Genomic DNA, 27,197 nt, shown 5'->3' on the forward strand with positions numbered 1-27,197 from the left:
ATAAAACATGACAGACAATATATCATAAAATAAATATGGGAATAAAAAATTTAAAAGCTAATGTTGAGAAAAAAGAACAACACAAAATAAGCTTTAAAATGCTTAGAATAATACCCATATAACTAGTAAACATAATCTACAATTACTTTTGTTAAATGTCAGTTACAGTTAATAACATCCATGAAATAAAAGTGAATCAGTTGCTCTTAATTCTAAGATTATATTATAAATTCTCCTGAGATACTAATAAAGAGATGTCATATGAAGTCATGAACATCATTCTCAGCAATGTATGTACCAGTTTCCATCATCTCGTTTTCACATTATCTTTAGCTTTTTAAATTGGAAACACTTCTTTTGGGAGCTTCAGACGTTCACAACTAAATTTCCATATTCCAAAGAACTAATTTGTAGTTCAGTTGATAGTCTGTTAAGGTACTGTATGGCTATTAATGCTATTCATGTGAGTTTCAAGGAACCAGAAAACCTGAGGTTAAATTTTATAACTTTAAAAAAAACTCTACAATTAAAAAAATTGAAATATGTTTATATTATGGATATGAACAAAATCCCTTTAGCAATTATTCATTGATTTCTTTAAGTGTATATATAATTCTATTTTTTCAAAAAGCACATATTTTGTGAGGAAAATTGATTTTTTTCAATAGAGAACTGTTGAGCCTTTATTGCTTTCAAGCAACAAATATTTTTTACATTTTATCATATGTCAGCTATTTTGCTGGGTGCTGAGGATCCAGTGGTGAGAGGACACCTGAATTGGTGAATTCTAATATGTTACATTCTTGAGATACATTTGGATGCCCAATCAATGCTGAGTGAACTCCCCGGTTTAGCTATTAACTGCTGTAGTTTAATATTTGACAATCTATAGGCAAACTTGGAGTAGTGATTAAAAAAATACACAGATCTTTAATGTGGTTAATGAGGAAGAAGGTCAGCACTGACTCTGGTATTAATTTAGCATTTGCTTTTGACATTTAGAGTTTGGAGGGGGATCGTTTTACCTTTAACTCACACCAGTGGCTGGTACATGAAGCTGTTATTTTCTTTTTCTATTTTAACAGAATCAGAGCAATGGTAAGTTTTGATATACTTGTTTGAATTTTGGAAGAATCATCTTCTTCAAAGTTATCAAATAACTCACTCAATTGAGAATACAAAAAGTGAGCCAAAAACCAGGGAAAGAGCTAAGAGTTTGTCAATCCTTTCAAAGATTAGAATCTCTGACCTCTTTTGAAAGTTGTTTTCTATTCTTAAAGCATCATTTAATTTTAATATCACCATGTCACTATCTCTAGCAGCAATATCACAATAAACAGTTTTATATCCCAGCAACCTTATCTTAAAATACAGGGAAAGTGTACGTGTGTATATGTGTGAGAGAGAGAGGGTAAAAGAATGTGGAAGAATATAAGAATAATTGAGAAGGAGAAGTGATAGGAGAATCAAACTTGTTGATTAAGCTAAGCAATTAATTTAGTTGAACAGGAAGTCTAGATAACTGTTCCTGGATTGGCCGGCTATTTTATTAACCTGAACATATTGATTGGTTAGTTAAACAACATATACACACTGACTGATATGTGTCACTTCACACCCTAGTGTCTACAGCATACATTTTGGCAGTCTGTGTCCGAGGGGCTGCATATGACTGGGCCATGGAAACAGCTGTAGTTGAATAGCCTTTCCTCCTGGAATAAGGATAGTTCCTCTCAGGTCCAACATCTGTTTGGAAGAGATAAACATGGCGATATAAAAATAATTATGGCTCAGTAAAGTTTGGGGGAAAATGTAATTTTATATACTCTTACCCAAAAGAGGCAATAATATAAATATTATAAGAAGGAATCATCTAAGAACCTAGAAGAAACTCTAAGATTTTCAACTGGAAAGTTATTTTTAGATTTAAAATTCAATCAAGTAATTTCCTTTTCTTTTCTTTCTTATGAGAAGAGGGATTTCCTTATTTTTTTTCAGTGACATTTTGAGAAACCCAATAGTAACACATCACACTTTTTAACAACAAGTATGCATTTGACTTGGCTCTCTGTTTACTTCTCTGTAGATATAAATTGTAGATATAAATTTAGTTGATTCGGTGAAGTGAGATATATAAGATTATGACACATCAAAATAACCGTTATATATTTGAATGTTAGATACAGTTGTAGCTGTAGTATTCTTTTTTTTTCTTTTCAACAAATATACCACTAATAGGCTAGTAAGTTTCTAGTATTGCAAATCAGTTGTCCTTGAACAACTGAAATTTCTAATGGTAATAGGTAGGGATCAAGTTATCAACATTAGTTTGAGCTGGTGAGTTGTGTTTCCATTGGGTTGGGAGGAATGATACTGGAGGCAGGGAAGTGTGCTATTTTATTTTGTTCTTACCTTTGAAGAGGTATAAGCAGCATGTGAGGACAGCACCAGCCAAGAAGCATCCCAGAGACCCAGCCATTCCAAGCCAACAGGACCAACCAAATTTATATTGGATGCCAAGAAATATATTGTGCAAAACCAGAGAAGAACGTTCCACATAAACATCAACAGCATACCACACAGAGCCAATGATTCCCGGGGCACCTGAAGGAGATGAAAATTGCTAAAAATAATGCAGGCCTTTTAAAAATTTAAATCCAAGGAGATTTAAGAGTATTCTACTGTATTGTATTTAAGAGTATTCTGTGGCTCCCCAGACCCATGACTGAAGTTATGTCAGCTACATAATCGGCACCCATATGGAAACTGTGTTTTTAAAGTCCTTCATTTTAGTACTTTGAGGTTAAAAACAAATAACTGGAGTAGAAATTGAAAATTTATCTAACACTCCCACACCATATTAGGATAGACTAAGAAATTTTGTCCATCTTAAATAAAATTTAATTCTCACAGATTAGTCTTTCTGAAAATTGATTGTCTTGAAACAATGCCACTAGAGTCCTCTTGCTTTAAAGGTATAAATTGCATGCCAGGGCTCAGAGGTAAGAAGAAAGAGTGGCGAGTTGTCAGACAAAAGGCTATATGAAAATGGTGCTTCTGAAATCTGTAACCCCCAAGAAACTCTCACATTTTTTCTCTAGTAAGTCTGTCTGTGATATCTATTGAAGTCACAATTTAATTGCATTCTTTTCCCAGTTGTTTAATGCAAGAAGTTTAAGAAGGACCAGATCATGAACACATAGTAACCATTAAAATACAGGGTGTAAATTACCACACCTTTCCCATAATACTGTAACCCATAGGTTTAGGATGAAAACTTTTTTTCGAAACTTAGAAACAGATTTTGGTATATATACATATACATATGTGTGCATATATATACATATGCATATATATATATATATACACACACATATATATGTGTGTGTGTGAAACGGAGCAGGACCTTATGGTCCTTTCTCCCCCACGTCCTCCGCCTGCCTTTTGTCTGTGGAAAAACTTTAGCCAAAGAATAAGTTTAATCAGAGATGTGAGAAAATGCAGAAGAAAAAAAAGCAGTCAGACAGGACAAAACAATGATAGTTTAGTCAGTAAGCAAAGTCAAGGACCTTTAGTTCCTTCTCAAGGGCTATGGATGGTACTCTGAGCCATATCCTGTGGGCTGTTTTATAGATACTGAAACCCCTACCAGGTGGAAGAAGTTAACTATATGATGAGCAGACTGTAGCCATGACATAAGCTGCCACAATTCTGGGAACTGGCCTTAAAGAAATGGGAACAAACTGACCATGGAACTGAAGATTAACTGTACTTAAAACAATCAAGATGATGCTGGTCAGACCACTGATGACCAATTTCAAGATGGCTGTCAGAGCTGACTGTACTGTTTCTACATGTAGCCCCTTCCCTCCACCTATAAAAGCTCTTGCTCCCTGATTGTCGGGGCGTGGAGGGGTGGTCAGCCTTTGGACAGGTGTCTGCCCTCCCCACTGGTTGCCTGCATCCAAAATAAAGCAAACTTTCCTTTCCACCATCTTTACCTCTTTATTGGCTTTTGAGTGGCGAGCAAAAAGACCCCACTTTTAGTTGTGTGTATATATCTATGTGTGTGCATATATATATGTGTGTGTGTGTATACATATAAATATATACATGGCATACTAATTTCAAATGAGGGTTCCAAGGCTTTGGCCATCTCTGGCAATTTAATTGAGTATCTCTTTAGCCATTCCTGCAGGGATTTTCTTCAGTGACTTATTTTTCTTTAAATTTAGTTCATTTTGCTATTTTATAAAAAATGGAGTAGATTAGTGATGTCTCAAAAAGCATTCTAGAATAAAATTGCAAAGCATTAAATGATGGTTAAATGTGTTACATGAACACGTTGTTACATACAAAAGCTTTATGTTATCACTAGGCTGGATATGGGAATGAATATCTTTAAAAGGAAAACAAAGTGCTAAATTCTTGTGATTTTTTAGTACAACCTAAGGATCCTTAGGGCCTTGTGTGAAAATATCAGGGAGGCCCCACTCTTGACTATGTGATGGGTGAGACTTTCAGCTATGGGCTTACTCTGCCCACATTGAGATCTTTACAACAACAATTAGGAGTAGATATTATTGCTGAGGCTTCACGCTAATTTGTAGACCAAGAAAAGGAGACAGATTAACTGGCCTAAGGTCACACATTTTATATATATATATATATATATATATATATATATATATATATATACATATATATATACCTGCAAGCATTTGCTAACTTTTTGCTGCTACCATAAAAGAAGATGGTTTTCTCTCTGGAGGGTAGACTCATTGGTTTTCAATCTTCCTACACTTTGACTTCTTTCACAGTGTACTTCCTCCCAACTTGTATTATGATCCAAAAAAGACATGACGATAAAGGAAGACTAAATTGAATTTGATGACAGACCTCAGTAAAATATCAATTTTGCTGTTTCACTAATAAACACCATATAAAGTGATTCTTGATGTATTGTTTAGTACTCATGCTTGATTTATGTCTTCAGAACTCCATTTATTCACCAGCTTCTTAAGTAGAGATAAGAGCATAATCTGTTTATTGTTACAGTTATGATCATATGAGTTGGCACATGAGAAAAGCCTAACACTGGACTTGGTACAATTTAGTTCATTGCCAAGAAGAACTGATAAGGGCGTGTGCAGGCAAGAAGGTGGCGGCTGGAGGCTTATTTTAGGATTTAACTTCAGGAATAATGACAATTTTTTTTTAAGTTAAAGCTTTATATAACTTTTAAAATAGTTAAAAAATAGTTTGAGGACTTCAATAAACCCTGACCAGGGATATTAACAAAAGATTAATTCTCTGATTCCAAAACTAAGGAAAGCAGCGTTGGTAGATGTGCTCCTTATTCCTTCAATCTAGAAAAGCAAGTCAAATATTATCCTAAAATGAACTACTTCAGAACAGCACCCTTCTTCATCCCAAGACCTTAGTTGAGTATCTTTATCCCCATCACTAGTCCAGACCAATACCTGCTATAAGTAATGTGGTTCCAGCAACAAAGCAGATGCGGACTTTGATGTATGGCTCATCAGGGAGGAATTTCACACAGTCAAGACCAAGGAGCAGGATAATAAATCCAAATCCAGCTAAAATATCTGCAGTAATCATCAGCGCCCGAGTTACCACCAACTTCACTAGAAGATCAGAGCATGTGGTTTCAGCATAGTCAGAGGAAGGAGACATGTTAATACACAGAGGTACACCAAAAAACAGACAACCACGTACATTAACACATGCCCACCGAATAAAATCAGACTTTAAATATGCATGAACTTGAAAATAAATACCCTTAATTTTTCATAAAATGCAAAAATAGTACGAGACTATCAACAGTATTATTTGGTTAAGGACTGCTTATTATAGTCTTGTTGGCCATCTAGTAAAATGCCTGGCATATGGTGGGGACTAAATAACTACTTCCTTTTTGCCTCCTGTTTTGGAATGAGTTTCATTCACAAGTATTAGCTTAATGCTGAATTGAAAGTAGAGTGTCTCTTCTTCTGAAGACAACCAATAAATATTCAATAAATAAATAATCACTACATTTGTTTGAAGTTTTATTTGAAAAAATGTAGCAAATTGGTTAAAATAGGGGAGCAGAATAAAATACTTCAAGACATCTCTTGCCAGTTCAGGTAGGAGCCATCAGCAGATCTTTAGAAGGAGAAGGAGCTTCCATTATTAAACAGAAGACTATTTATTTTCTTTTATTCCTTCAGGTGGTGACCCTTCTTGGCCAACACCTTCAACCTTGCATTGTCAACGAAGCATATTTTAAAGCTATGGCCAATGAGAATATGTGGTAGAAAGTCCAGGAAAGAGAAGATCAGGTACATAGAAGTAGAATAGTAGCAGTCATCTGCAATCATCAACTGTGAAAGCCTCCTCACCTGTGAGTCCCAGTGACACTAAATTAAAACAAGAATAATGTTGCCACAAATGGAGGGTTAAGTATCTGAAGTCAGAACTATTGTTACTTTAGCTGGCTACTGGAGAGGAGTAATAAAATTTATTCCTTTGATGGTATCATAATTATGTTTTATTTTCATAGTGACCTGGAGTTTCCTTGTATTGAAATAATTTTTCCTCAATGATGAGGCAACTTTAGGGGCTATTTAGTTATAGATGGCTTGTGAAAATGTGGCCAATTTTCCTCATTTCAAAATTATTTTTATAATCCATCTAAGAGAGGAAATCAATGCATAAAATCAGTTTCTACCTTATTAATAGGTGAATATTTAAGATCTCAAAATTTGACATTATTTTCTAAAATTTAGGCTCAAATTTCAAATTTTGGCCAAATCTAAAGTTCATTTTGCTTTCTTCAAAATTAAGGAAAGAGAAAACTATGTAACTCGTTAGGTGTTATGAGTTTTTATATTTTAGCAGATCTCCTTGATCCTCAAATGTTATATATAAGTGGGCTTCCTATTCAGCACCCCAAACTAAGTGGTCCCACATTTTGGAGTGCCTCCCTTGAAATTTTCTAAGTCCTCTTCTGGAACCTGGGATCAACAAGGCCAGGGTTGCTATCTGGATGGGGTGCCCTGAAATCATTGTTGGCCCTGGTTTTCCCCTCTCTGACCCTTGCTCCCATACAAAGTGTGTCTCAGATGCTCTGTGGAACTACAGGACTCATGCCTATGGTGTCATCCAGGGGCCACATGGCTAGCCCAGTTCCAAGAGGGCAGCTCTGCAAGAGATTGCTAATGCTGGCCAGCCAGGAATTTCCTTCTGGAGATTATCTGAGATTTGGCTGCCAGAATAATGTTAAATACCCTGATTTGTGGGGTGGAGAAGGGCTCAAATTAACAGTATCAACAGGAGCCCTAAAAACTGCATCTCGGGGCTTCCCTGGTGGCACAGTGGTTGAGAGTCCGCCTGCCGATGCAGAGGACACGGGTTCGTGCCCCGGTCCGGGAAGATCCCACATGCCGCGGAGCGGCTGGGTCCGTGAGCCATGGCTGCTGAGACTGCGCGTCCGGAGCCTGTGCTCCGCAACGGGAGAGGCCACAGCAGTGAGAGGCCCGAGTACCGCAAAAAATAAATAAATAAATAAACAAATAAATAAAAATGCATCTGGGTCTAAATACTCTAAGCATACAAGGTAATGAGAAAGATGATCTAATTGTGATTGTATAAAAGATACCAAAGACTAAAAATAAAATCTACTCTCTTACAGGTAACATCCTAACTTAGAGGGTACAGTTATATTATTTTCTAAGAACTCATTTTCATCGCTCTAGTCTTTAAGCATATGATGGAATTTTTTAAAGAAAATTAATGGATTTTTAGCATATTATTTGAAAGTAATAGGTAAAAATATATCAAAAGACAAATGTGAGATAGTATAGGCAAAAGATAAAGGACCATTTAAAAATATAAACAGTGGTTTTCTCTGTGTAGTAGGCTTGTGAATAATTTTATTTTCTTCTTACATAAATGTATATAACAAATATTTAAAAGTTTGAAATATTTCATCTTTCTATTTTCTTCTCAACTCTAACCATAGAACTGCATTTCTGCAATAGCCTAGGGTCCACGTGAACATGAATGCCCATTCCTATTGACCAAATCGTGCTTCTTTGTAGATAGAACTAGGTTAGTGCAAGAAGGGAAAAAAAGAGGAAAACATAAAAGGCCTTTTTCTAAAAAATGAAATAAAAAGCTTTATGAATTAAAAAATGTTTCAGGCACTCAAATCCTAAATGGCAGAGAAAGATATTTGTAGAGCACAGCTCCTTTTAAGTGCTTTTCCCTGCACCAAAATAGCAGTTCAGGGGAAAAGTCACATTCTAAGGGTTTACTTTTCATTCATCTTGAGAAAAGAAGTTGTGATATTGTACCACCACCCATCATTTGATTTGAAAGAGACTAAAACCAATTTGCTTTAATAACAGCAGCAGTACTTCTTGGCACGATTAGATGTTCTAATAAGTAAATAAACAAACAAACACACAAATAAATAAATAAATGGTATGGAGAAGAGTTGAGAGAATCAGTAATAAGGTTTTTCGATCTATGAAGTCTTTTATTCATAGAAACATGGGCCTTGTTAACACCTAATTATAATTTAAAGCTAAAGGTAGGGAAGATCTAGGAGATGGCTTTATTATTTCTGCTAAGAATGTGTCACATATTTTAATGTTTTTCATTCCCTGATCCCACAGTCTGTGTCTCCCTTTGCCTATCTCTCTCCCTATTTGTTTTTCTGTCTCTGTCTCTGGCCCTCTATATCCACTGTCTCTCTATCTTAGCAAGTCATCCATTGAAATACTGTAAACTTTCTATCTGACCTAAGTCATAGCTAAAAGACATCTCCGAAATGCTTTTCATTTAACCGGTCAATTCTAATCATAAAATCACTGCACCCTGAAGATTTCATTTCAATTTAAAAAGTGTTTACTATAAGCCTGCTGTAGTCGGCTTATACCAGACCCTTTGTGGGATAGCAGAACTGAACAAGATAATATTTTTACCCTAAAGGAATTTATAAATACATGGGAAAAGATAAAATATGCTAAAAACGTTTCAATTCACATTTCAGAAATAAACTAAATTTCTCTTTGAAACATTTAAAACTGGACAGAAACTTAATATTGAATCGTAAAAAAAACAAAAACACATAATGGAAACCTGAGTTCAATTTCCTTTGGTCTTCCCTCCCTGACAAGGGTGATGTCTAAGGCATACGTACAGGGGTGTTCAGCAAGTATAGAATCGTACTCATCACAGGTGCGAATCCCATCAAAAGCATTTGTGACACACTCCCACCAGAGGCCTCGGCATTTTGTGCTCACCTAGATGTTGGAGAAGACACCATGTGAAACAACTCAGGCAGACACACTTCAATTCACCTTGATCAAAGGAAGAACTTGGCTGTTGTGAGTTTGATAGCAAAGTACAGTGGTTACAAGCATGATCAGAATTTCATTTACAACAAACACAATGCATTTTAGAGTATTTTCCCTTAAGCACTAACAACTCAAGGCTTTCCCCACCAGGAAGTAAAATCACTTCCTGATTTGGGGGTGGGGGGCGGAAAGAAGTCATGCCTAAGATGGATAAAATCAGAATTAAACATATGCAAATGCCTATGGCTGGTTCTATCATCGAGTCAGTTTAATAGGGCGACAATTCATTTCACTACCATATGCTGACCTTTACTTATCCAAAAAAAAAAAAAAAATCAATATAACAATAGGTGATAACTGCTGACATCTTGAGTCTATTAGGAATGTATATTAATTTTTCTTCATCATGAACAATGAGTCCCATGAAGAAACATGTTATTATATATGAAGTTCATAAATTTAAAATAATGGTCAAAGAAAGTTATACATAAAGACCGTACTACTTCTTCCTTGCTCCACTGATGGACTACCAATGTTTAAGCTATGAGATGGATGTAAACAAACTGAACATTAATTTCATACAACCTTGCAGTCATAAATCGCTTTTACTTAGAAATGCTGTACAGATGATTCTAAGTATCCACTTAGAGCGAAAAGGTACAAGTGTCCTGAGCCTTCTCATATTTTACCTATAAGCTGCAAGTCAAAATAGATTTCCTAGAATTGTAAACATGCCAACAGAAAATGTGTTCAAGTATTCTTGACAGAGCTCATACATATGGAACAGAACTAATATGATTGTTTATTCTGATTTGATTACAGATTCACATTACCTTGGCAATCTGGGAATAGTTTAGCAAGATTTAACCAAAAATTATCTTGGAAAATGAAAGATTGTTTATTCTGATTTGATTACAGATTCACATTACCTTGGCAATCTGGGAATAGTTTAGTAAGATTTAACCAAAAATTATCTTGGAAAATGAAAGCTTAAAGTTTTCCTTAAAGAAAGAAGAAATAACAGAGCAGAGTGGGAAGAGAAATGCAAAGACAGGGAGATTATAACGGGTGCAGAGAAGAAAGGAAGGAACATGAAACATTTGATTTGCAAAAGAAAATTATATCAGAGAATATTTGTGCTACGAAACTCTTTGACCCATATGCTTTGAAGTTGTGCTGTGCACCAAATAAAACTCTACTGCTGGCTACTCCATCACAATTTTGAATGCTGTACTTCTATTTTCACTGTGTATGTAAAATGCTTATCATTGGTAATAATTAATAATTCTATATTGAATCTATACTCTGAAGCAGTTACTGTTTAAGTGTATTATCACCTCACTTATTAATTAGAGGATCCTGTGATCTATCATTATTACTGTCCATTTTACAAATAAGGAAAAGGAGGCACAGGAAATTTAAGTGATAACCCCAGAAAGTGTAGTTAAATGGAGGAGATAGGATTCAAACACAGCAGTCTGTGTGTACGCTCTTAAGCATTGCAGTATACTTGAAACCTATTTTTTTAAATTCTAATTTTACTTCAGGTGAAAGTACTCCAGAATTGGAAACTGGAAGATAGTTTTGGGTGAAGTAGTAAGCCCTAACTTTAATCTCATCCTATGGCCATTATTCTATGAAACCTCACTTTGGCTTGCTCTTCCTAAGATTAAATCTAGTTGTGATGTTTTAGAATGTTGGAATATTATCTGACCTGAGGCACCACAGAGACCAAAATATTGATTAAAAAAATCCATCCTGCGAAACCTAATATATCAATTTCTAAAGAAGGATGTGAATATCTAAACTTACATGTACATGAAATTTAAGCTATAACTGAAAAAACACAGACTTTAAATTGACACTCTTATTAGCTGTGTTGCATCCTTGGAAAGGCCTTACCTTTTTTGAGCTCAATCTCCTTATCTTTATAAAGGAGCTAATGCTAGGGTGACTATAAGAATTAAAAATTACAAACACACACAACATAAATGATTTGCTCAATAAATGATAATACTAGTAAAGTACTTAAACAGCATAGTAACCTGAGTAGTGACTAAGTTCAGCATTACTAACTAACCATATGAAAGTGGAGAAAGGTAGATGCAATGGGTAGAATGGCAGCCCCCCAAAAGATGTATCCATGTTCTAATTCCCAGAACCTGTGAATGTGACCTTATTTGGAAAAAGGGACTTTGCATATGTAGTTAAATTAAGGGTTTTGAGAAAAGTAGATCCTCTTGGATTACCAGGGTGGGCCCTAAATCTAATGACAAGTGTCCTTATAAGAAGAGACACACAGAGGAGAGACAGATAGAAGAGAAGGAAGCAATGTGCCCACAGACACAGACACTGGCGTGACGTGGGCCCACATCAAGGAATGCCTACGTCACCAGAAGCTGGAAGAGGCGAGGAATGCATTCTCCTCTAGAGCCTTCAGAGGCGGTGTAGCCCTGCCAAAACTTTGATTTCAAAATCCTGGCCTTCAGAACTGTAAGAGAAAACTGTCTCTTGTGTTAAGTCACCAAATTGTGGCAATGTGTTACGGCAGCCCTAAGAAATGGATAGTAGAGACAATTTGTACTGAACTATTATACCACAACAGAAGACAAGCCTTCTCATAGCCTATGACCCTTCAGTCTCTCAATTAACAGGAACACACTGGATCCAGTTCATTCCAATTTGAGCTAGGTCATATGGACCTGAAGTCCTATTCTATAATCAGAGAGTGACTATCCCCAATTTCCTGCTGTCTAACTCAGTCACTGAAACAAACAAATAAAACCTACTATAGTCATTCTCATTATATGTGAGGTTATTTAGGAAATGAGCTGAGCTATATATGTGAGGATATTTAAACTAAAAAGAGTATTTTTTTCTTGCCAAAATAATCCAGTAATGGTGTCATTTTCAAGGCTATTGATCATTTACCTGCAATGACCATATTTAGAAAAGCAATGAGCTCATTAAAGGAAACAAGGAATCCAATTTCATTAGGTATTAATGCTTAGGGGCACAATATTAGATTGCTTGGTATTCACACTCAGTTAAGGTACGTGAGAATAGCGGCTGTAATTAACTAAACTTCTGTGTTAATATAGCACTTACTGGAGACACCCTTAAAGGTGCCTTTGTGCACAAAATACAAGGTTAAAAGACTGTTCGTTATTTATCACATTTAGGAAAGCCCTCCTTGCCTATAATTTAGAATCTTCACTTACCCTCCTGTTGTACAATGGCTTATTAAGAACTCTCTAAAACAAGCAAATCTACATTCTTTAAAGTTTTAAGGCAAAGTTCTTACAAAGCAGACTCATGCTTAAAATATTACAGTTAACCTTACTTAACGGGTAAAAACAATGTTAACTAATAATTTTATCTCACAACGTTGTCCAAAATAGACGATTACAAATTTAATCTTTGTGCTCTTAACATGTGATTCATATATTAATAAATAACATATAAAATAACACTCAGGGAATTTTTATACCATTTCAATAAATATCTGCTGGTCCTGAAGTGGGAAGAAGTCAGTTTATCCAAGATGTGGCAATAAACGGGCAAGTCACAAACATGAGGCCAACCTAAATTTCTTAATATTAATTACCTGCCAACAGTGAAACAGAGAGATTTTACAGAAGAGTACAGATTTCTGGCTTCCCTTGGAAACTTGGTCAGTCTGGCCACCTGGACTCCCTGGCTGCACGTAGCAGCAATTAGCAGGAGCTGAGTGGATCTTCAAATTTCTCCCTGTCATTTAAATCTCACCTCAAAGATATCCCTTCTTCCATGAGATTCTCCCAGTCTCTCCAGCTGGAGTTAATCTCTTCTTGGATCCCACAGTAACTAGTCCATATTTCTATAGCATTTATAATATTGCATTATCTTTCTATGTGCATTTATGTGCATCTGTCTCCCAAGTCTGCCTTTCAAACTATGTTCACTAAATGTCTGTCATGTGTCAGTCAACTGGCTAAGTGCTGGGGATACAGCAATGACCAAGATAGGCATGGCACCTTGCTTCAAGGAGCTTCCAAATCCGCCTTCTCAGTATATAATAGATGCTCAAAAGATGTTTACTGAGGGAAAATATTTGTCAATTTTTCTAATTCATACACATTAACTCTCATTTCTCACTTGGCATAGAAAATGGTTACTGATATACTGTACACACAGTTGAGGCTTAATATGTCCTTTTGACTTGACTGAACAGACTAGAATGTCCAAATCCAGGAGTTAAAGAAATATTATTGAGACCAGAGAGTTTATGCTGATTTGGTGTCAGCCTGGACCCTATCTACTCAACTGGCTCTGGAAAGTGTTTACCACAATACTAAGGATGAGCAGGATACCACATAGAAAAATAGTTTCAGGAAACTTTTGGGAAGAGGGACTGATGGTCCCTCTTCCTAGTTGAGTTTATAATGGCATAAATTAATTCCTTAATCCTGGAATTTCTTATTCTAACCTCTTTAGCAGTTTCCAATTAAGGTTTCTCTTTTCTCTATGCTAGCCTTTGCCAATTTCCCTTTTCTTATCCCTCTGAAAATATTTACAAGTGGCAACACACAATTTTGCCTGCATTGTCTTATCTTCTGCAGTTTTGAGTGTGCCTGTCATGCCTCCATATATTTTATATATCTTTTGAGAAGAGAGAAACTTAAAAATACTTTAATTAATTGGCATTTTCTCCTCCTGTTACATAGGAGAAATTTACATATATGTATATTGGGTTGGCCAAAAAGTGTCTTCGGTTTTTAAGTAAAAAAAAAAAACCACATTTTTCATTTTCACCAAGAACTTTATTGAACAATGTATTCACCGTTTTGTTCCACTACTTTCTGCCACTTTTCAGGCAACTTCATAATTCAATCTTCCCCAAACTTTTTATCTTTCTGAGCAAAGAACTGTTCCAAATGCCTTTTACAATCTTCCAGGCAATTGAATTTTTTTCATTAAGAGAATTTTGTAAAGACCAAAATAAATGGAAATCCGAAGGTGCAATGTCTGGTGAATACGGTGGATGAATGAAGAACTTCCCAGCCAACATGTAACAGTTTTTGCCTGGTCATCAAACAAACGTGCGGTCTTGTGTTATCCTGATGGAAGATGATGCGTTTTCTGTTGACGAATTCCAGATGCTTTTCATCGAGTGCTGCTTTCATTTGGTCTAATTGGGAGCAGTACTTGTTGGAATTAATCGTTTGGTTTTCCAGAAGCAACTCATAATAGAGGACTCCCTTCCAATCCCACCATATACACAGCATCACCTTCTTTGGATAAAGACCGGCCTTTGGTGTGGTTGGTGGTGGTTCATTTCACCTGCCCCACGATCTCTTCTGTTCCACATTATTGTACAGTATCCACTTTTCATCGCCCGTCACAATTGGTTTTAAAAACGGAACGTTTTCATTATGTTTAAGTAGAGAATCGCATGCGGAAATATGGTCAAGAAGGTTTTTCTCGCTTACCTTATGTAGAACCCAAACATCAAAGCGATTCACATAACCAAGCTGGTGCAAATGATTTTCAGTGCTTGATTTGGATATTTTGAGTATGTCTACTGTCTCCCATGTGGTCCAACGTTGATTGTTCTCAATTAATGTCTCAATGTGTTTGCTATCAACTTTAATTGCTCTACCCAACCATGGAGCATCGTCCAGAGAGAAATCTCCAGCACAAAACTTGGCAAACAACTTTTGACACCTTCAACCAGTCACAGCACCTTCTCCATATGCTGCACAAATCTTTTCTTGCATTTAGGTTGCATTTTTACCTTTCTTGAAATAATAAAGCATAATATGCTGAAAACATTGCTTTTTTTCTTCAATCTTCAATATTAAAATGGCTACCCCAAAATTCACCAATTTTGATAAATCTTTTTTAAATGCACTCTGATATGACAGCTGTCACATACAATCTAACAAAATTGTTTTGAATGAATTTAAAAGACAACTAAGTGTTACTAGAGCCATCTTATGGAAAAAAAGGAACCAACCATTTGGCCAATCCAATATATATAGTAATTATACACAGTAGGCTTAGTAAATGTTTTTTCTTGGTTGACCACATCAAACAAGATTTTTCTTTGTCACTATGCATTATGTTATAAATGCATATGCATTGGGATTTGTGTGTAAATATAATATATACAGGAAGAATAATCATTAGCCAAAAGAAAAATGGGATGTCATGAAGATATATTCTTTTAAAAACCACCTTGCGTATACATAAAATAGAGATTTATGGTTTTCACACCACTATACCATCCCTGTGCTAGTGTACTTTAATGCTGAAGATGCAACTTACTTGTTTCCAGTACTTAATTGAATATATTTATTGGGGTGCAAAAGTTTTAATAATACTGTAGTAAATAATGTTTTACCACTAAAACATGAAACATTTTCACTTGGAACAGAAAGGCATTTGAATTTTTCATACTAAAGTTCTGAACTTTTAATTTTTACATTTTCTTTTCTTTTTCTTACTATCCCAGGGCCTAAAAGAACTCAAGACAGGTATTTATAAGGGTGAGAAAACAAGATTAAAATAAATAAAATAGATGTCACCTTTCTTTTTTACTCCATTTATGTACCATGAGTTTATTTGCTAAAATATATTTGGTTTAACTCTTCTTGCTTAGCTGTGGATCACTGGCTAAAAGGCACAAACGGCAAGAATGGGATAATGCAAACTTCTTAGGTATTAATATAATGTTTGCGGCCTTCATGGTCATATTACCTAATTTACATATATGGACTATATAAATATTTCCATTTTAATATTTATTATTTAATTTAAGTCATACATTTAATCATTTTAGAATGTTTTCCTTATGAAAGTATGGAATCACAACTTTGCAAAGATTACTGGCCAGTGGCAGAGATCACAATTTATGTTGAGTGAATTATTACAAAATATCAATTTCCTTTTCTCTCTCTCCTTTTCTTAATTTCTTTCCCTCTTTGAAGCACCAGGAAGAAAAGCTATATTTTCTAGGTAGGAATACACTCTTCACCAACTTTATTATACATCTCAGGGGATTGGCTCTTTTTTCCTATCTGATTAAAAAGAGGGACCAAATCCATATCTTGAAAAAATTTAAACTGCAGCAAGATGAAAGCTCTTCCCTAAGAAAAAGTGATGGTATTGCTACAGAGATACTTCTTATTTAGTGTTCAACATGAGATTTCCAAATATCACTTCACATTATATTTCACTCATTTATTCATTCTTTTAGTAAGTATGTCAAGTATCATAATAGGTACCCATTCACTTCATATTAACAAATGCATCCTGAGTTCCCATTATGTGGAAGGGGGTGCTAGGAGCTGTAGGAGACCATGAGGCAAATTAAAGAATATTTCTAGGCTCAAATGTCTGTTAAAGGAGTTTAAAATCAGTTGGAAAGCAAACCAAGTGTATATAATCAGAGTATATGCTAGCTCTAATAATTTCAATATTTATGTATGGAAGAATTGTAGCATCATTAATTAAAATAGAAATCCCAGGGGAGAACCTGGTAATGAAGATAAAATAAATCCAAATGTGGATTACCTTTCATTTGAGGTCATAAAATTTTAATCATAACAGTGCTTGGTACATGACAAATTCTCAGTAAATAATTAACAAAAGTTGAACTGAAAAATGAAATAAACTTGTGAAAACATTTTTTCTTTCTGACAATTGAGAGACCAGTAACTCTGTGAAGAAGCTACTTTCCTGTTTTACTGTGGATAATGAAGAATTACACATTTTATGATATAATTAACATATTTTTGTTATTAATTCATAATTTATTTTCTTTTAAAATGTATTCAATATATAACTTATGCTATTTTGTCTCTATTCTCTGCCTTATTCCCCTGGATAGACAAAAAGGGAACAGTCATAAGTGTAAAAATGGAAAAAACCACAGCTCAGAGAAGTAAACAAAATGTGTCCAAGAGAATCAATAGAGAAAATAGGAACAAAACTTAAATCTCATACTTCTCCCTTCAGTGAACATTGTACAAAATGTCATCTCCTCCTCCAGAACAAAAACAAAACAATAAACTGCAAATAGACGATAATATAGCTAACATTTACTGACTGATTTGTATTTGCCTGGTACTGCGGTCAACTAGATCCACAGGCTCATTTAACCCTCACAAGACACTTACCATGTGCATATTGTTACTCTCCCTTTATAGAAGAGGAAATGCAGTTTTACACAACTTAAACATCTGTCTAAATTCACACAGCTACTGCCTGGCTGGGTGGGATTTAATCTTAGGTCCCTGTAACATCAAGTCCAACCTATAAACATCCACACTGAAAAGCATTCACTTCCTGGCCCCCTCAAGGTGCTGTGCAACCATCTAAGTAAGAAAAAAATAGTGTCATGGTCCAGGGATGTTGCTGCTTAATGACTTCTGTATAGAGACTAATTTTCCTCCATTTCAGCTCTAGGTGAGTGGTTCCATCCTTCCTCCAATTACCCCAAAACAGTAAAGTGGATTTCAAATTTTACTTCTTCTCCATCAGCCTTCTTTCCCCACATGCAATCAATTATTAATCCCATCAATGTGAGTTCTCTAGTTTCCCATATCTTCATGTCTTTTTAAAAAAATTTTATTGAATTATAGTTGATTTACAATGTTGTGTTAGTTTCAGATGTACAGCAAAGTGAATCAGTTATACATATACATATATCTACTCTTTTCAGATTCTTTTCCCATATAGGCCATTACAGAGTATTGAGTAGAGTTCCCTGTGCTATACAGTAGGTTCCTATTAGTTATTTATTTTATATATAGTAGTGTGTATATGTCAATCCCAGTCTCCCAATTTATCCCTCCCTGTTTATCCCCTGGTAACCATAAGTTTGTTTTCTACGTCTGTGACTCTACTTCTGTTTTGTAAACAAGTTCATTTGTACCCTTTTAATGCTTGCTGCCACACTAGTTCAGACCATCAATGTTTTCCTCCTGTTTTATGGGAAAAGCTGCCTAGTTGATCTTCCTATAATTCATTTTACCCTTTCTAATCATTCCCCACATTAGCCAGAATGATTGCTCTTTCTAAAACACACATATATGTTTTCTTACAGTGAACCACCCTTGTCTATGGTATAAGATCTATATTTTACATGAACACAAGCCCTCGATGATCCAGCCCTTATATTCTCCTCCCTATGTTGGAAACTTTTTCCAATATGTCCAAAGTGATAAACATACAGCACTCTCATACCTAGATCTCTGCCTAGATCATGTCCTGTACATGCAATACTCTCTACTTTTTCTTCCCCCTTCACTTGTTCTTCAAGCCTAGTTTAGATATTTCTTCTGGGTAACCTTCACTGATTATACACGACTAAGTGAGCTGGCCACTCAGAGTTATCTGTAATCATAGGACTGGTCATATCATACTGTCTATCAGTTTACCTGTCTGTCTCTGCCAATATGCTGGGAGAAACCTAAGGAACATCCAAGTTTCATCCTCCTTCATAACCTGTACCCACCACAGTACCAAGTAGACAGTAGGTATCAAAGAGCATTTGTGGAATGAAAGATTATAGAAAGAAAAGAAAAAAAAAGGGAGCACAAAAGAGAGATAAAGAGATGAAGGAGAAGGGTGGGGTAGAAAAAGAAGAATAAAAGAGAAGTAGGGCATGAAAGTTTTTTTAAAAGCGAGGAAAAGGGAGAAGGGGGGAGAAGGAAGGGAGAAGAGGAAGAAGAAGAAAGAGGAAGGAGGCAGGGAGGAAAGAAGAAAGGAAGGGAGAAAAAAAGTAAGGAGAGAAGTAGAGTGAGAAATAGGAAGAAAGAGCATATAAAGTTAACAGAAAAATGAAGACTATTCACACTAGATTTCCTAGTGGAAATTTCTAGGGAGGCTCTAGATGCCATCAGTCCTCCAGCGGTTGGCCATCTCTCTGGAAGACATAGTCAAGTCTCTAGACATAGTCATAGTCAAGGAGTTCTGAAAGTCATAGTCAAGGAGTTCATAAAGAACGTAGGACTAAAAAGGACCTTAAAACAGCTGAGTTCAACTTCATTTTATAATTGAGGAAACTGAGCTGAAGACACGAGCTATGACTGCTCAATAGAAGACAGTTAAGATGCGAACACAGGCTGGAATAATTTCAAAACCCAGGTTCTCTTCACACATCAGTCTTCCCCAAGACACACATGAATCAAGAATGACAGGAGCAGCATGGTAGCTCAGGACCCCTGGTCCCTGACTTGGGACTGTGCACAATTCCGTGTGCTATTTCTTTTTCCTAATGTTTTTACTTAACCTCTTCAGGACAGGTATAAATGAGGCCCCATACTATTTTGTAGTGTTTTGAGTATTCTCTAGTAAGTCAAAAGGATACCTGAGCTCTGCTTCTTGCTCCCTGTTACTCACCTTTAGCCTGTAGTTTTGTTATTTGTCCTGTGTCTCGGAAGACCTCTGCTGCCATTTCTAACTTTTGAAATCCTTGGCATCTTTTCTGACGCTTTGTTCAAATGTCTTTTCCCCCCTGAGGCCTGTCTCAATGCTCCTGACAGGAAATAATCGCTCTCTCTTCTTTGCTTTGTTCATTTCTTTCTCAAATATGAATTGGCCTACACCCTCTATTAGAGTTCCATGTGCATCTTTGTTCCTCCCTAAACGTGCGCTCATGAAAGGCAGGAATGGTTCTTGCTTTAGCTTTGACTCCCCTTGGAGGATTTGCACGGCACCTTTGAAATGACATACATTTCATGTTTGTTCTGTTGAACTGAACTACAGAATCCATTTTCCAACACTGATGCCTACATCACTGTCAAAGATTAACAAAGCAAAAAGTTCATTACATTCCTTTTTGTTTAAATTTTCTATGGGTATGCTTTTTTTTAAAAGTCCTTTTATTGTGTCAATTTTTGTCCAGTAGTTGTTTAAAGTGAGTTGTTAATATGGACCAACAACGATATATGCACAAGGAGGGAAGCAAAGAGGCAAAACAGTAAAATTGAGTCAGTGAGTATCAGAACCTTGACATTTATGGATAATATTATGACTTTATATGCTAGCCAACTGAAGGAGTAATTGTTATGCGAGTTCCATGTCCCTTTAAAAATACTGACAAATAAAGAGACTGTTGGAGAGAAGGGGGCCTCATTTGTTAAAGGGTTCTTCTTTTTTTTAAATTTTAGAATATTATTTATTTTTTTATACAGCAGGTTCTTATTAGTTATCCATTTTATACATATTAGTATATACATGTCAATGCCAATCTCCCAATTCATCCCACCCCCAGCCCCTGCCGCTTTCCCCCCTTGGTGTCCATACATTTGTCCTCTACATCTGTGTCTCTATTTCTGCCCTGCAAACCGGTTCATCTGTACCATTTTTCTAGGTTCCACATATATGCATTAATATACAATATTTGTTTTTCTCTTTCTGACTTACTTCACTCTGTATGACAGTCTCTAGATCCATCCACGTCTCTACAAATGACTAAAGGGTTCTTCTTTTAATGGGGAGGATTATTGGGGAAGATTTATTGCAATACATCTCAAGTATGGGAAATATGAAAGAAGCTAAGAACTACTAAACTATAGTCCGAGCTTAGCAAGGATTTACTCAAGGTGAATAAACTAGACTACTCATTCCACTCATTTTACCTAGAAGTGTTCTTGCACAGAACAGAGGGAAGATTGGTTGTATGTACTGAGATGAAAGCAAGAAGGCACTTTAAATGCCAGAACTCCCAATCCGTCTCAGCAAGGTCTGACCCTTTCTAAACTTTCATTTCTTATCAAGTGAAGTTAGCAGTTCCATCAGCTTAAGGAGAAAGATTTTCAAATTGTTTTGGAAAATATTTTAAGAATGCTTTTAGATGAGATTTTGCATGTTTTTAAAAACATAATTTTAAGTGAGCTCAAGTCCAACATATTTCTGTATTCATCACCTACTACTGGCAGCCCATACTCTAGCAAGCTAATGGCAGCAGAACATTTCTATCTGCACTTTTCTGAGTACTGTTCAAAGGACAGTTTTGGTTTGTTTTTTTCATTCACCACTTACGTGCATGGCCAGATAATGCACCACTGGATTAACATATAGCAGACATCCTTTATAGTATTTCAGTTCTATCACAATTTTCAGAAAAATAATTTTCTAGTGCTAAAGAATCACTTAAAACTCTCTTGTATTTGAAATACCATATAAGAGTCAGAGGAAATTTAAAAGCAAGAAAAAAATAAAACACAAAAATAATACACAGAAAAACAAAAGATTATTACTTTCCATTTGAAACTCCAACTTGGGAGTTTAATAAATAAAATTAGAAGAAAAAGTATAAAAACTTGCCCTCAGGTATCTTTCTTAAACTTCATAAACGTATAGCATTTGCTAGAGTAAATTGTTGCATTCAGGATGTACGTAGGAGAACATAGTGAGTTGCTGTATATTCTCAGTGAGTTCCTGATATATTGTTTCTTTTTCTCACCTACGCTTTTTGAAACCTTACAAATGAATAGTTGCTGAGTCTGAAGAATTGATTTTTACTTAGTTTTACCTCTCTCAGATTCCTATAGCCACAGAAAATAATTCTAAATTTGAAAACTACTTCTTTCAGAGCTTCTCCAGTGAGAAAAATAAAATTTTCAAATATGAACCACTCACTCATCTTGTACATGACGAGTAGGTTCCCAAGAGCAACTCATTTTTAAAAGAGGGTTTCTTAAACCCATATCTGTCTCCTGTACTTTGGGACACACTAGAAAAACTTGGTTTCCCAGAGAATGTTTTCTCCTACTTGGAAACTCCTTACAATGACATTTTTTCCATTGCACAGTAATTGGGTAGGTTTTATATAACTTGAGTTTGATCACTTGATCAACATTTAGATGATCACTCCTTAAGAAAGTCTGTCATACTACTTTTAATGCTGTCTTCAAGGTTAACAAATTTCTGTTTGTGAGAAAGGATGTTAATGGAATGTTATTCAATTTGGTATATGCAGCAATGGAAGAGATGAATTTCTGGAGAGCTTATATAATTACGCTTGTGTAAATTTACCTTTATGAAAAAGGGCTTATTCAGTTACCTCATCTGTAAAATGGGATAACAACAATACCTACCTCATAGATGAGCTGTGAGAATTACATAAGCTAATAATGTAAAGACTCAGTAAGTAGTAAGTAAGAAGCAAGTCCAACCATGTTGGCTATTATTACTATCTTAGTCCTAGTTAATGTAATGGGCCAGTGGGGCTTAGAGAAAAGGTGGACAGGCTTGGGTCAGTAAAAGAAGCGCTGACTTCTTACCTCCAGGGAGTCATCTGCATTCACCATCCAACAGTCTGTCCAGGTGGCCACAACCAAGAACCCAGTAGAGAAAAATGCAAAGAAGCAGGCGACATACTGAAAAAGATCCCTCATCTTAACGAACAGCCTGTCTGCAAGGGACACATGGGCAGCTGCCAGCCCTGGACCCACGCAGGTAGCTGGAATGCTGTCAGTCTTCTGTGCTTCTGGTACCTGGGGATGTTGAAAATGCTGGTCTTTTCCTTTTCCTTACTCCCCACTGCAGGCGTCTTAAGCTGCGGTAAGAGTAATACAAACAGGCTGTAACCCACAGAGGGGTCCTGGAGGTCATTATCTGAAGCAACGAGCCTCCAATCAGAAGCCAGGTCAGTGAAAGGACTGAGAATGTTTTGGGTGGGGGAGAAAAGGAGCCCCGGTAATGTTTTCTGCCCAGACCGTGGGCTAATGTGAGATGATGGTCACCAGAGGCACGTGCCAGCGCCAAGATGGAGAGAAGGAAGAAGGGTCACACCCCATGCTGACGCCTGTAAACTGATCCTTCTCAGGCCCTCCAGAGAAAGTGAGCTATTCTCCTCCTCCCCTCAGTAAGGGGGCTATATGGTTGACTGAGTGCTTTTATTATTAGGACTATTTTAATATTCGCTGACTACCTTAGACAGACAGGCCACTGGTGAAACTATGCTAACAAGGGCTTGCTCAAGGGAGTTTGCATTCCAAAGTGCTGGACAGAACAGCCCATAAGGGTTTCCAAGCACCTGGGCCCCAGGTAGAGCCATGGCTCCTAACCTTTCGACATCATTCAGTGGGAAAGAGTTGCGCATTTTAACCCAAAGAGCTCTGGGTATAAATTCTTGCTCTGAAGCTTACAGGCTGAAGGCACTTGGGCTGTGGTTTCTGTAAAATGGGGATATTAATACAAACAGACATCATGAAATGTTTGGGAAAATTAAACGATACTGTGTCTGTGAATCACTTAGACAGTGTCTGACAAAAGTAGCTAAATGGTAAATATTAACATGACCAAGAATTCCCTATATGATTACTTTTCCCCCATGAACCAATGTTTGAAAATATGCTTGAAAAAGAAACTGTTTATTCTAGAATAAAAGGATTTTTTTTAAGTCTGTGATATAGCAGGGGCAACTAGAGTTTTACCTACACCCGAATGGGTAGACTTATTGAGTATAAATATTCCATAACCAGTAGAATTTTAAAAAAATACTTAAAAGAGCATACATACCCTCATTTAATCATTATCAGATAGACCTCTCTACACTAAAATACAGATTTTTTTAAGTGATAATAAAAAATATTTTACATGGTTCTTAATGCAAGAGAGGGAATGAGAAAGGCGGGGGAGAGAGAGAGATTGAGAGAGAAAGAGACAGAGGAACAAGGGAAAAGGGTTAGAAACAGGTCATTACTCTGAGAAGAATCATCTCCTAAGAAAGTTATTTTAGTGACAGATCAGGAAAGGATTACTTTTTTCCACTTAATAATGATTCAGTCATAATATTTAGGGTAAAAGACTAAAATCAGTATTGATAAAACATCCTTCAAGTCTATATTAAAATAATAAACTTTTGTGACTAAAATTTGCTGTTTTCTAATTGATTTGTGTTCAAAAGTATAAACTGTAAATATAAATGTAAAATCATTTGTAAAACCATATGTGGCATATGTCTATTTACTGCCATAAATAAAGTATATATGTTATCAGTAGTTATCATTAGTTTGTGAGCGGCATTACAATTGCTTTTAGTTTTATTTATTTATTTTTTGACTTATTTCACCTAACAATTGGGGAAAAGAACACTTAGTTTTTAAAGTACCCATTCAAAGAATGGAATTACCTATGGTGTAAGGCAGCTACAACGCACACATGCTGCTTCGGTGAGTCACAAGTGAATCTGTCCCTGTGCCCTAAAATCTAAAATGCTCATGCTCTGTTGATCTGGGAGGGAAACCAATTCCAAAAGCACATGCCCATTACAGGAAAAGTCCCGGACCTGGCTGCTGGCTTGCCACCCAGGCACCTTCCACAATGTACTTTTCCTGCTAACAGTGCACCCCAGGGCAATGGTTCTTAAACTTGAGTGCACAATGGAATCTCCAAAGTCACTTGTTATAAATGCAGACTCGGGAGCTCCACCCTCAGAGATCTGGATTCGGGAAATTGGGAACGGAAGTCAAGAGTTCCCATTTTGTAAACGTCTTGTATAAAATTCTGATTCTGAACCAGATGACCATGCTTTGAGAGACTAAGAAGAAGAGAAGAAAAATCAGCATTAAAACCAGCATATTACTTTACAGACTCATATACTATAGCTCACAGACAAAGCTGTGGGAGGGGGACACCAGAATTATATCTTTGGTACCAAAGTCTTCCCTAATTAGTACCATAACAGGTCCCAAATCCAAATATCAGGACTTAATGAAGAAGGTGAAGTAAAGGAAAAAAACACTGGGCTCCATGCATGCACTATGCCTGCGAACACACACCAATACACACATATATCTCTGGAAATCAGAGATTCCTTCACAGGAAATATATAGGCTGTGCCTTAATTTATTTCATTCCCCAAATTGTACTGGACGTCTTACGTGGTTAAGGATTGGGAGACCATTAATGTGACTATAGAGCTGTTCCTGAATCAAAGTATAGTACTTTTAGAGAATAACGTAAAACAAGCATGCTTAAGGGTCCATTTCTGTGGGTGAGGCCATAATATGATAGGAGATCCAAGAAAGGAGAGACATGCAGACTAACCGATGAGTAAGAAGGACTCCATGGGTGGAGTGTGAGTGCACTTCAAAGGAGGAGACAAACGTGTTGGGAGCTGTGAGCACGGAGGTGCACATGCAGAGTAAACTGTTCACGAGTCTAGGAAACAAACTTATGGTTACCAAAGGGGAGAGTGGGATGGGGGACGGGTCAAATAGGCATTTGGGATTAAAAAATACACACTATTATGTATAAAATAGGCAAACAACAGGGACCAACTATATAGCACAGGGAACTATACTCAGTATCTTATAATAACTATGATGGAAAAGAATCTGAAAAAAGAAATTATATATATGCATATATATGTGTGTATATATATATATATATATATAACTGAATCACTTTGCTGTCCACTTGAAACTAAACATTGTAAATTAACTATACTTCAATAAAACAAAAGCAAAAAAACATTCATGAGCCTATGTAATTAAATCAATTCTTCTTTCTGCCCATGCTCTAGATTCCAATACTTAGCTTTATCTACTTAATCGTAGTTTAGTTCCATTCCACTCAGTACACATATACATATAGCCTACTCTGAAAGGCACTATGCTAGGTCCTGGAGACACAAAGAAAATAGAATATGGAAGACCTGGTCCCTGTCCTTGAGAAGCTACAGTGAGTGGACCAGAGCCCGGCACATGAGAGGAAGTGAGAGTTCCGTTCAGGCAACGCTGAGTACAGTCTTAAGTGATAGTACGACTTCCGATAGTAGTACACGGGCACATTGGTTAAAAACATGCAGGGATTCCCATTATAGTATAAACACAAAGGACAATCATCCCTCTGCGTGTGACCCAGTAGTGTTTATAAAATATTTTCAAATACATTATCTCATCTAAGCTCCATGAAGACAGACAGCTTTATTTGATTCATCAATGCACCCCAAATGCTTAAAATTCTGCCTGGCCTATAGTAGGCTCTCAACAACTAGGTGATGAATTTCATTTAATCCTCAAAGCCCCCATGTTCGACAGAAGAGATAGTAAAGGTGAGCTTGCTCTTTCTGAATCACCCAGGGTCCCCCAGGATAAATACTGTGCTGGCAGAAGTGGCTCAATCATCTTTGCAGCTCCAGAGCTTTTCGTTCTGCAGGATCCCTAAGACATCGTGGTCGATTCGTTAGCACTGTGTTCCCGCTCACCCAGTATGTGCATTACTCCTGGTTGAAGATTTAGAGCCACCTGGTGATGAAGTGAGTGGTGCCCTTGGTCCAGCACCCTAACTGTCAGTCTCTGCTCAGCTGGAAATACTGCAGTTGTCCCTTTGGCCTGCAGGTGGAAGTAGCTCTGCATTTTCAGTTGAGAAAAGCAGCAAGTTGTTTTTGTGCTAACTGTTGTTTCTGTTAGGGTCACACACTGTTCCTTCTAGGTTCATTATACGTCCTTAGGAGGAATAAGCTGATTTATACCACATCTTACGAATAATCTTCTCACTCCTTTTTAATTGCCCAGTGCTCACTGGAAAAAAGTACATAATAAAATCATCTGTTGTTGTCAAAGGCCATGCTGCCTATAACTAAGGGCAAAATAAACCAGTGGTTAAAATGTTTGGACCTCAGAGTCAGGCAGACTCAAGTTCAGACTAAGCCACTTAACATACGTGAGCTCTTGGGAACACTACTTGCTACTTAATTAATAGCTGACTCAATAAAATGACAATGACAAATTCTGTCTAAGATGGCTGTGAAAAATAAATAACATTTGTAGAGGTCTTAATACAGTGCCTGGAACATAATAAACAATCAATAAATTACAGCTATTA

The 27,197-nt window shown here is 36.4% G+C and overlaps 1 protein-coding gene across 1 annotated transcript; it reads right to left on the reverse strand.

The window, feature by feature from the left end:
* Window positions 1-1,612: 1,612 nt before the first annotated feature.
* Window positions 1,613-22,976, reverse strand: CLDN16 (claudin 16). Its single transcript, XM_027108208.1, is given in 6 exon segments — window positions 1,613-1,746; window positions 2,413-2,604; window positions 5,484-5,648; window positions 9,212-9,314; window positions 22,646-22,780; window positions 22,782-22,976. Coding segments are annotated over 6 exon segments (924 nt in total).
* Window positions 22,977-27,197: the final 4,221 nt, after the last annotated feature.

The sequence above is a fragment of the Aethalodelphis obliquidens genome, unplaced genomic scaffold (assembly GCF_003676395.1).
Source record: "Aethalodelphis obliquidens isolate GAN/ISIS:26980383/991018 unplaced genomic scaffold, ASM367639v1 scaffold1, whole genome shotgun sequence".
NCBI classification, from domain to species: Eukaryota; Metazoa; Chordata; class Mammalia; order Artiodactyla; family Delphinidae; genus Aethalodelphis; species Aethalodelphis obliquidens.